General features: G+C 40.7%; 1 protein-coding gene across 2 annotated transcripts in view; it reads right to left on the bottom strand.

Annotated features, from left to right (window-relative positions):
• Positions 1-12128, bottom strand: part of PLEKHA8 (pleckstrin homology domain containing A8) — a 40195-nt gene extending 28067 nt beyond the window's left edge. The window contains exons 1-2 of one of the 2 annotated variants that reach the window (XM_008170398.4): positions 11908-11990; positions 5173-5234 (exon numbers count right to left, since the gene is read on the bottom strand). Coding sequence is in view for 1 of the 2 variants with exons in the window: in XM_005297009.5 (XP_005297066.2) it covers positions 11908-11947 (40 nt within the window). In the remaining variant the exon portion in view is untranslated. Of the gene's footprint in view, positions 1-5172; positions 5235-11907 lie in introns of both variants that reach the window. The other variant, XM_005297009.5, reaches the window with a different exon arrangement.
• Positions 12129-12201: the final 73 nt, after the last annotated feature.

The following is a 12201-nucleotide window of genomic DNA, read 5'->3' as shown; positions in this document are numbered from 1 at the left end:
AAGAATTCAGCATTGTCTTCACATTTCCACAAGCTGGAAGGCCTGCTTGTCTACTTTTTTTTTCACACGTCAGGAAGTATGGCTGTTACTATCAAACAATCTCAGACTTGTTCAATAATAATATAGCTTAACTTTGGACACAATTCAGACTTCAATGTTGTAATGAATAAGAATCCTGAAAGTCTTGGTTCCAGATTGCTGAGACAGAGGAAAAACAGTTTGAAGACATGTAGCTCATGACAGACACACAGTGCAAATCCAGCTGGAATAATTAAATACTGGAGAATGCAGAGAAGTGGAACTGATTTCAAGTTTTCAAGAACAATTTTCAAGTACATAAAAGGTTGTTACAAGGAGGAAGATGAAAAATCGTTCTCCTTAACTGAGGACAGGACAAGATGAAATGGGTTTAAATTGCAACAAGAGCGGTTTAGGCTGGACATCAGGAAAAACTTCCCAACAGCCAAGGTAGTTAAGCACTGGAACAAATTGCCTAGGGAGGTTGTGGAATCTCTGTCATTGGAGGTTTTTAAGAACAGGTTATGCAGAAACCTATGAGGAATGGTCTAGTTCAGGGGTTTGCAAACTTCAATGCACCGCAACCCCCTTCTGACAACAAAAATTACTACACGACCCCAAGAGGGGGGATCAAAGCCTGAGCTCACCAGAGCCCCACTGCTCGGGGTGGGAGTGCCAAAGCCTGAGCCCCACCGCTAAGGGCTGGAGCCTGTAACATGAGCCCCACCGCCAAGGGCTGAAGCCCTTGGGCTTTGGCCCCAGCAAGTCTAAGCCAGCCCTGGCGACGGGTCGCGACTCACTTTGGGGTCCTGACCCGCGGTTTGAGAACCACTGGTCTATTTATTACTTAGTCCTGCCTTGAATGTAGGGGATTGGACTAGATGCCCTATTGAGGTCCCTTCCAGTCCTACACTTTTTGAAAACATGCTTTGATTAAGAGATGCTAATTTGGTTGGGTTTTTAAAGATACCAAGGTAAAAGATGCTAAGATTTTTTTCAGCCACTGGATTATGAAAGTAATACTTTATTACTTATTTACTTCTTGGCATTCAAAGCACTTTACAAACATCAGTTGTTAAACCAACTACTGAGGAAAATAAGTATTATTCTTCCTTTTTTAATCTGTAAAGGGAAAAGATGGAGATGTGCCTATGTCCTTCCAGGCTGACGATGGCCGGTGGGAAAATACTGGCCTGCTATTGGTTTAGATTGACATTGCTTCCCTAGAGCAATGGGGAAGAAAGAGTCCCAGTGACCAGCAGGTGAGCTAGTATAAGGCTCTTTCTTGATGCAGACATTCTTTCTAGCTACAGACCCATATCTCTTTTCCCTCTTTTGAGAAAGGTTACTTAAGAGGGTTATAGCAGGACTACTTTGACAATTTATGGAGTACGTGGGTTTCTTTGATCTCAGTTAACCACATTTTAAGCCTACATATGGGACAGATTCTGAAGTGCCTATATTCGCCAGTGAACTCCTCCTAGCAGAAGAAGAAATTCAAGTGTTCAGGCTGAGTGTTTTAGATTGGTCAGCTCCTGCTGCTACCATTGGCCGTGAAATTTTCTTGACACATTTGCAGCCCTTAGCAGGGTTGCATAGATTACTGGAGTGGCCACCACTCCTTTCTTTTTGAGGTCTCAGAGGGAAGGTACTCCTATGCGCCAAGATTTCCCATGCAGTGGACTGCACTATTTATTCCATATGATGATACCCAGTTCTATATCTCCATCACCTCTGACCTGACGGTGCAGCGAAACACATGACCGGTGTCTGAATGAGAGTCATGGCTGGATGACAGTTGTGCAAGGCTTGGTCCAGACAAGACTGAGGCAGTATTGATATATTGAAGAAAGCAACAGAAGAGCTGGCAAAGGTGGTATCAGCACTGACGTTTGGAGGAGGATCTTTGGCAATGCCACACAAGTTTATAGTCTAGGAAGTTTATTAAAGCCTGGATTGCTCCTGGATACTCAGGTGGCAGCTGTTGCCTAGAAAACATCCCCTTCTTTGCCCAAACAGGCACCTGGTGAGATCAATACTGTTGGCAGCTGATCCTCTATGTATGCAAGGAATAAGCCTTTCATTATTAACAAGTCATTTTTCATTTAGTGGAACTATGTTTAGTGGCTAACATACAGAACTAAGAATCTTCTGACTCAATTCCCAGAGCTGACACAGAATTGCTAAGACACCCTGGGCAAGAAACTTATTCTCCATGTGCCCCAGTTTTGTCATCTGTAAAGTGAGGATAATATTACAAAGCTATCTTACAGGGATGTTGCTGGGCATAAAATTCATTAATGTCTGTAAAGTGCTTTGGGATCCTCACATGGAAAGGTGGCTATCAGGATTGACAAGAATTGATTTTTAAAAATTTTAAATTAAAATCAGGTTAATTTTTTAAAAATAGGTTTATTTTTTAAAAATAAAATCTATTCAAAATTAAATTTGAAATTGATAACCTATGTTGATGTCTAAACTTATTATAATCTACTACAACCATTTAAATTATATACAAAAATGAATACAAAAATATTAAGTCGTACACGTTTGCTGCCAAGCTTTAAAGAAAGTCAAACCACCGAATTGATGGAAATCACTGGCTAAACACCTGGAAGTTGAGTTTGTTGAAGAGCTAACCAATATTTAACAGCAGTAGCCTCTTCTGCAAGTCAGAGAGAATACTTTCATCATTTTAATTTATTCAACTAGTTCAGTTGAATAAATTAAATGACCAGATGATTCATAGTTAAGAAACCAATTTGGAGTTGAAAAACCAGTTTTTCCTCTACCAATCTACGAACAGAAACTAGGGTGAAAGGTGGAGCTCCACAATGTCCATCTAGATGTTACAACTAGTAATCAGATACAAACAGTTCAATTCACTAACTGCAGATACTTTTGTTATGTAATAAATCAGTTATAGTTTTAAATGCAAAATATGTTTTGATAACCTTTTCCACTTATGTATCCAACACATTTAGTTTTATTTTTTTTAAATGCTGCTTTTGTGTATTTAATTGAAATTTAATTTCTATCCAAATAGAGCTCAACACAAATTGCAAGCAAAAAATTAATCTAGTAAAAAGATAAGCTATATAATTGCTTAAATAAATTTGTATAGATATAGTGTATTCTCCTGGTTAGCAAAAAGAAACACCAAATTTAGTGTAAAAGCTATATTTAGTTGCAAATCAACATGTTTTAATGGTTACCTGACAAAATGAGCATCAACCTCTCTTTAGAAAAATAACTAAGATGCACAAATGCAAAACACGATTAAAATCAATGACTTAAATCAAGGTTGCCTGCTTGCTGATTAAAAGATTGAAATCAGTGATTTATACCACTTTGATTTAAATCAATCCCCCTAAATGCTACAGAAGTCTCTTGAATATTTGCACTAACAACAAAGGTTCTACTCTACACAGTATTTTTCAAAATCCCAATTTGCTTCATACATTATATGAAAAACATATATATTAAACATCTGCCCATACTTCTTATGAAACCAAGTTCATTCCACATGGTTGCTCATTCAGCACTATCAATAGTCACACCACTCCCATTCAAAAGAACAATTAGTCTTTAGCAAAGGAATAATTACAGATTAGATAATTTCTGGATCATTTCTTGTCTCTCTCTGAGAATCAGATTGTCCCTAGAACTAATACAACTACAAAGTTTTTCTCAACATAGGCGCTCCTACACAAGAGTGGGTCTGCTTTTTCCTTATAATCCTCTAATGCAGTGGTGGGCAACCTGAAGCCCATGGGCCACAAGGGGCCCATCAGGGTAATCTGATTGTGGGCCACGACACATTTTGCTGACGTTGACCTTCTGCAGGCATGGGCCCAATCTTACTTAACATTTTTATTAATGACCTTGGCACAAAAAGTGGCAGTGTGCAAATAAAATTTGCAGATGGCACAAAGTTGGGATGTATAGCCAATACGGAAGAGGACTGGAATATCATACAAAAAAGATCCGGATGACCTTGAAAACTGGAGTAATAGAAAGTGCAAAGTCATACACTTAGGGACTAACAAGAATTTCTGTTATAAACTGGGGACTTATCAGTCTCCCATGTTTAGGAAAGGTGAATTCAAACTGGAACGGTGCAGAAAAGGGCTACTAAGATGATCCGAGGAATGGAAATCTATCTTATCAGAGGAGACTCAAAGAGCCTGACTAGTTTAGCCTACTGAAAAAAGGCTAAGGGGAAATATGATTGCTCTCTATAAATACATCAGAGGGATAAATACTAGGAAGGGTGAGGAGTTATTTAAGTTAAGCCCCAATGCTGACACAAGAACAAATGGATATAAACTGGTCAGCAACAAGTATAGGCTTGACATTAGATGAAGGATTCTACCCATCAGAAGAGGGAAGTTCTGGAACAGCTTTCCAAAGGGAGCAGTGGGGGCGAAAAAACTAACTGGCTTAAAGACTGAGCTTGATACGTTTATGGAAGGGATAGTATGATGACACTGCCTACAATGGCATGTAGCCGATCTGCAACTGCCAGCATCAAATATCTCCAACACTAGATGGGAAGGGCTCTGAGTGACTACAGAGAATTCTTTCCCAGATGTCTGGCTAGTATGTCTTGCCCATATGCTCAGGGTCTAACTGATCAACATGTCTTCGGTCAGGGAGGAATTTTACCCTGGGTCAGATAGGTGAAAACCCCCCCAGGCCCTGTCATTCTCTGCAGCATGGGGCACGGGTCACTTGCAAGTCTAATTTAGTGTAATTGATGGATTCTCTGTAACTTGAAGCCTTTAAACCATGATTTGAGGACTTCAGTAATTCAGCCAGAGGTTATGGTCTATTACAGGAGTGGGTGTGCAAGGTTCTGTGGCCTGCAGTTTGCAGGATGTCAGATTAGGAGATCATGATGGTCCCTTCTGGCCTTCAAGTCTATATGTCTAAATTCCTGCTCCCTTTAGCTTATTTATGGTGTGGTTATGAGACTGATCTGAGTCAATCCACTGGATTTACACAATGCAAGAGATGACATCTCTCCACTACCACATCCCTTTATTTCTCTCTCCACCAAAACCATTCTCTGTGATCATACACACTCATTCATATACAAGAGAATTAGACAGCAAACTATACAGGCACCAATACTGGAGTTACATGGCTCACCTGCTGGAAGATTCTGCAGAACAATACAGGAAATACTCTCTCAGTTGCCCCAACACCCCCACCTAAAGAGCAAGGAAAGAAGAGATGAAATGTTCTTGATTCCCACAGCCTAATCAACTTCACTGAAAGAGCATCTTCCGACTGCCTCAATTAAAAGATTATAAGACAAAAAAGGATGTTATATGAAAACATGATCTCAAACCATATGGTCCAGAGCAAGAAAAGCATAGAAATCTAGAACACACAAAGCCCCATAGAAAATTAGTTGGCTGGTCACTGGAACTGCCATACTGGTCTGACCAGTGATACTGGTCTGACCAGTGGTCCACCTAATCAAGTATCCAGTCTCTGATAGTGGCTAGTACTGCTAAGATTAGCCATACCTGATGCACTAGGAATTACAAAAACTTTAGCTGCATACTTCCAGCTCCCCAAAAGCCACCTTGTTATATATATATATATAAAGAGAGAGAGAGAGAGAGACCTAACTCATAGAACTGGAAGGGACCTTGAAGGTCATTGAGTCCAGTCTGCTGCCTTCACTAGCAGTACCAAGTACTGTCCCTGATAGTTCCCCCCATCCCTAAATGGCCCCCTCAAGGATTGAACTCACCACCCCGGGTTCAGCAGGCCAATGCTCAAACCACTGAGCTATCCCTCCCCCCCTTCCAGTTCTATAGGACAAAATCAAGGAGGCTAAAAGGAAATGAAGGCTAAACTTCTCAAGCATGGGCTCCTTCATTTGTGGAAACACCGAGGGTCCAATTTTCAGAGGTTAAACGTCAACTGGAACTGTGCATGCTCAGCACTCTGAAAACTCAGGCACCAGGTGTCTTAAGTTCAGCACCCAAATTAGGAGACACTTTTGAAAATGTTAGCCTATGTATTTAGAATCTGCCTCTATCAGTTAGTGTTCTTTGTAGTTTTCATTTAAAAAAGTGAATTTATTAAGATGCAAGTTTCAACATATGATGGCATTAGAGGCAAAAAAAAGTGATTTAGAACTTTATATTCAGAACTTTAATTTGCTGTTCTGTTTTAGGTCTTGGCATATTAAAATCAGACAAACGGAAAGGAATTTGGACAACAGTCATAACTCAAAGAAAGACTGAAAGAGATAACTATATATGGTACAGTGTAGCATGGCTAACCATGGCAAGTATCTGAAGGGTGTAACATTTCAAGAAAGAGGAATAATTTACGGTTGCTACAACAAGGTTTAATTATGAGTTATAAAATTAAATTATGGAAACATTTACATGCCAGGAAAAGGTCTGATAGCAAGCATTAGACTGTTGCATAGCTTTCCCAAGGGAAATGGTGGAAGTTACTTCACATGTAACTGTTAAGAGACTAGGTAAAGTGCTAGAAAATGTACTGCAGAGAACAATTCTGCACTTGCATATGCATGGGCCAGTCGATGTAATCAGTATTTGCCATCTCTAATTTAGAAGACATTTTTAATCTTCAATTAAAGACATGAAGACTCTGGCGAGCTGATCTTAAGTAAAATACTTCTCATGTTCAAAGTCTGAAGTTAATTGAATTTGAGTAGAAAGAACATTGGGAAGTACCAAGCTATTACCTACATAATTAAAGGAAGGAGCTCCCCATCTTCAGCATGTACTTCCCTATGGGCTGTTTATACTCCATAATAAATGGTAATTTACTCACCCTATAAAAGTCTTGTCTGAAATCAGGCTTTTTTTTTTTTTTTTTTACGAGTCAGTCTCCTAAGACTCAGCAAAAGTAACTTCTAAGAGGTAAACTAGGTCTAAGACAAACATCGGGTTATGGCTCTATTTCAGACAGATGTGTAGATCAGCTTCCAAAGCACTCAGGCTCAAATCTTCAAAGGATTTAGGCACCTAACTCCCATTGCTGTCAACAGGAATTAGTTGCCTAAATACCTTTGAAGATCGGAGCCTCAGAGCAACACCACTTGTACTTCATCTAACCTACTCAAACCAACCTGCCCAAAAAGAAAATGTCTTGATTGTTGTCATAGTCAAGAATCAAACTGGTGCTGTGTATGACAGAATGCTTTACACATCTCAGCTTACATTTAGTAGGTCAGATTCACATTAGACAGAAAGACAAGGTCTAATCTAATGGACTTAGTTCCTGGATCACATCCTGTTCTATCAAGAGATAATCACACACGCTCTTTGTCTGAGGTCACAAGTTCCTTCTCTGTGCCTTTGTTATTTAATACCTCCCTCTGTAGGTGTTTTGAGGATTAATTAGAGTTTGTAAAAACCCTGTGAAGGTATAATCACCTAGTATTATGTTTAATAATTCAGTGAAAATTGTGCAGTCTCAAATTGGCAGAGTGAGGGAAGACAGGAATGGTCTCATAGTTCACACAAGTAGTGTGAACACATGATCCTGCCTCTGTGTTCAAACCTAGTAACTGAGGGTCTATATACCCTTTTATAAGGTGTATATACTTTGCTTGCATGGTTTTTGCAGGTGTACCCATTACATCAGCAGCTGAGAACTGGGCCCACACATTTTTATTATCTTTGATAACCTGGATATATGGGAGCAGGAAGTTTTCAGGGAAAAACGCATAGAGAGGGCATTGAAAATTAAAATACGGTGGAGGCACCACTCGTTAGGATATCGGAAAAACTTTGAGGCAAATTTCATCTTCTCTCATGGGTGTCAGTGATAGAAACATTACCACTGGAGATGATGACCCCCAGCAGACTCCATCCTCTGCTCTCTTGGGAGAGAAAAAGAAAGCATACGTCTTCAAATATTTTAAATAAGCTTCCTGTTTCCATGAATGTCTCGTATGATCTTGGACCATGTGAAACAAAGCATTACAGATTGGTGGTATAGAAAGATAGAAAAAGAGCTTAACTGTTATACACTTTTATATCTTTGCAGTACTCAGGGTCCCATTATATTTTGCACACATTTTACATATAATATTTACACTATGCAGCACATCTAGTTTGGAGGGAAAATTCCTATATTGGCAGAGGTAACTATTGCAGATGATTTAACAAGTCTTTTCTCCATCTCTAATGTCTGATTTTCTATGAAAGGATAGTCTGCTGGCTCTCATGTCACAGTTCTACTTCTCCTCTTCTTGGAAGCAATCAATCTGTAAATGCCACACCCCACTCCATGTTTATTCGGCATTTGTATTATGCTATTATGCACTTTACAACGTAACAGGAACTCGTTTGTTTAGTACATTATACCCATTGTATATTGCCTGTATAGCACTACATTGTTTATTGCAGAAACACTATTCACAACTGTAAACGTACTCAGCATTTTACAAATACAGAACAAAAATACTACATAGTACCAATGAATTTATAATTTAAGTAATAACAAAAGAAGAGGCACTGATGAGACTGACCTGCGAAATTCAGTAGCAGTGCCAGGGTTTGGCATAGCCACTAAAGAAAAAATTACATCACAATCTACCACAGTCTCCTTCTCTGTGTGGGCTCATTGGGTACTCAGACTTGCTAAGTCTTACACACCTAGAGAAGGGAGACTCACTCATTCTGCATTAGTTTTATTAAGATTTTCAAAGCATCTCCCTTCTTTATGAAAATGGATTTTGATTCAGGTGTGTTTCAATTTGTTTGTTTTGTTTTGTGTTTTAACGTAAGTCTGGATCTAGCTGAATCCTGACAGATCCTGCAGCTTTTTGGCCACAAGTCCCATCAAACAGAGAACAAGTCTGGCTGTTCCTACTGCACCAAGAAACGCAAATCCCGACACATCCGAGAGTATAAGCACTATAAGAACTTGGATCCATTACAAGAATCCAGCCAAGTTTTGGCCTCAGTTTCCTAAACAGACAACAAGTCTAACTGCTCTGAGTGCACTAAAATATTCTGTCTTTGTCATATCACAGTACATGAAACCCAGATCTAGCACCTGGAACCTACTGGAACTCTGCAAGTTTTGGCCCTCACTCCCCAAATTCCATTGCATGAACAGAAAAAAAGCGTAGCAGCTCCTACAGCACCAAAAAATTATAGACCCTAATGTGTCCCTAGCAATGCAAAAACCTGGATCCAGCAGGATCATAGCAATTTTTTGCCTTTTCCACATGGCAATTTTGAGTCTCAGATTGTAAAATCCAAATAGAAAACAAATGTAGCAGTTCCTACTTCAGTGGAAAAATCTGGACCCTAACATAAACCAACCCCAAACCTCTCACTTACATGAGGTATGCCATAGCAATTCACAGTCTTTTTAATATATGTATCCTTTGAACAACCTTGTGAGGTAGACAACTACACCTCTACCCCGATATAACATGAATTCGGATATAACGCGGTAAAGCAGTGCTCCGGGGGGGCAGGGCTGCGCACTCTGGCGGATCAAAGCAAGTTCGATATAACGCGGTTTCACCTATAATGCGATAAGATTTTTTGATTCCCGAAGACAGCGTTATATCGGGGTAAAGGTGTACTATTGTCCCCATTTTACTGAGGGGGAATTGAGGCACAGAGGGACAATAGCACTGGAGAAACATCTGTCAACTGGATCCTGCCAATTTTCAACCCAACCTCCAAAAAACTGTCTAAATAGAGGAACAAGTGTAGCATCTCCTAATGCACCACTAAACCTAAATCAAGTTGCTATCTAGTGCAGCAGCACAAGAACACGTATCCAGCATCTGGATCCCATGGGATCCAGTTTGGGATTAAACAGACAAACAACATCAACAAAAACACAGACAACCAACTAATCCCAAAGCTCTACTGGCTAAATAGAGAAGAAATGCAGTTGCTCACATGTAATTGAAAATTTCAAATTGCAATGCATCACGTCTCAGTACACCACAAAGTAACATATCCAAACACCTGGAGCTGGTCAGGCTTCAAGTTCTCAAACTGTACCATCAAAGCAGACAACAACTGCTTCTACCAGAAAATAGCTATTTAACCAGAAAAATTCATCACAATCCAGTGCAAGAACACCACAAAAACACATATCTGGCACTTGGGTCTTATCAGACCCAGTTATGTTTTAGCCACAGATCTCTAGATTTTATTGCATAAATGGAGACAAAGTGTTTCTACTTCACCATAAAAATCTGGACCTGATACAGCCTGGCACCAGGGAAAAATCCAAGTAGATCAGGATCCAGCAGGTATTGATTATTTTTTTTCCACTTAGATCCTCAAAATGTAACCTTATAGATAGACCTTGTGTTGTGAACTCTCAAAATTCTATTGTGAATCTCATGCTATTTGGAGTTTTTCTTAAAGCCACAGTTCCTGGACCACCCTAAATACAACAGACTCAGGATTTTTTTTGTATGTTTTTTTTTTAAATGTATAAAAAGTGTTTGGCCCTAATGGTTGCTGAAAAACACTGGTAAATGTGACCCTAACAGCTCAGAGGGAAAATAAAAAGAATTCAGAACTAAATTAAAAAAAAAACCCTCCTGATTTTTCAAGCCAAAATTATGATTTTTAGGGGGCCTGAGTCTGGATTTTTGAATGTTTGGGGGTGGCAATTCTGAAGACAGCATGTGTCCTTTCATATCACATAAATCTATGTACATTGTATTTTAATGAAGCCACAATAAACAAAACTTAACCTCTTGACTTTTCTAGATACAGCCTAATTTTATACCAGACCATAGAAACGTGACCCATCTCATCTTACAAAAGTGGATGATCGCATTGTGTGGTTTTAGCCAATCTTGACTGAGATTTCCAAAACAGTCTAGAGGATTTAGAACTTCCATTAATTTTAAGCACATTTCAATGGAAGATGTGTGTTTAAATCCTTGAGACTGCTATATAAATCTCAGGGCACCATAGACTGGGGCTGGGGTGCATGCAGATTTTGCCAATCAAGTTGAGGCTGCTACAACAGCTTTCTATTTAGATTGTACATTTTGGAGTTTGTGGCTAAAGACAGTCAAGATCCAGCTGGATTCCAGTGCCACACCTGGATTTTTATGGCACTCATGCTCTGGGTTATAGGTAGGGTTGCCAAGTCCCTTATTACCAGGGATGTCCCTTATTTTTTCCATCTCTGTACAACAAGATCGGGAGTTGCTGAGTGCTGCAAAAAGCAGCAAGAAATACCTCTGGTGAATGTAGGTGAGTATTACTGCTTATGATGATGATGATGATGATAATAATATCAGGAGGATGGGTCTCTTATTTTAAGATACATTGCTGGCAACCCTATGTATCAGGATCTATTGGTTTTGGGTGCCATAAAGTAGCAAAATTTGTTTTGCCTTTTTGCATTAGAAATACAAGGCTGTACAAGCGCCAGGATCAAGGCTGTACCAGTGTCCGGATTTTTATGGTGAAGTAGGTACGCTTAGTCTCCATATATGCAATAAAATCTAGATGTCTATGGTTAAAACACTGCTGGATCTGACAAGACCCGGGCGCCAGGTATGTATTTTTGTGGTGTTCTAGCACTGGCCGGGAAGCAAATTATGTCTGGGTCCACGTGCCAGACTTAGGGTTTGACAACACCCATGCTCTCTGGGAGGGTTCGTTTTTCCCGATGCAGTGGGCGCGGCTAGTCTGGTTCTCCCGAGTGAAGGATCCATTTGGGACCCTACAGGATCCAACATGCACCTTTGCCTCCCCCCCCACCCCCCAAAGCAACTCCCGCATCTACAGAATCGCGTCCCGGCTGAACACCCCCCATCTCAGCGCGCCCAGGCTGCCCTAGGCAGGCACCACTCGCAGGGCTGGAGGAAGAGGGGAAGGCACTCACCGCTCAGATAGTTGGTCCACTTGTATAGCACCCCCTCCATGGTGGCAAGGGCCCCCCCATCCAGCTCTGCTCGGGACAGGGGAACCCCCTGCCCGCCCCTGCCCTTTTAAGCCTTCAACCACCCCCTGCGCCCCACCGCAAAGCCACCGACACCCAGGGCCATCCTGGGGCTTGCTTCAGACAGACCCTCCCCGCCTCCTCTCGCACTACGCTTCTAGCACACAACCAAAGGCTTCCGCATCCCCCAGGTACCGCCTCACAGCCCCACGAGGAGGCGGGCTGTGTAAGCCGCCC

This window comes from Chrysemys picta, chromosome 2 (assembly GCF_011386835.1).
Source record: "Chrysemys picta bellii isolate R12L10 chromosome 2, ASM1138683v2, whole genome shotgun sequence".
Classification (NCBI taxonomy): Eukaryota; Metazoa; Chordata; order Testudines; family Emydidae; genus Chrysemys; species Chrysemys picta.
The sequence above is the reverse complement of the archived record's forward strand: the minus strand, read 5'-3'. Positions and strand labels throughout refer to the sequence as shown.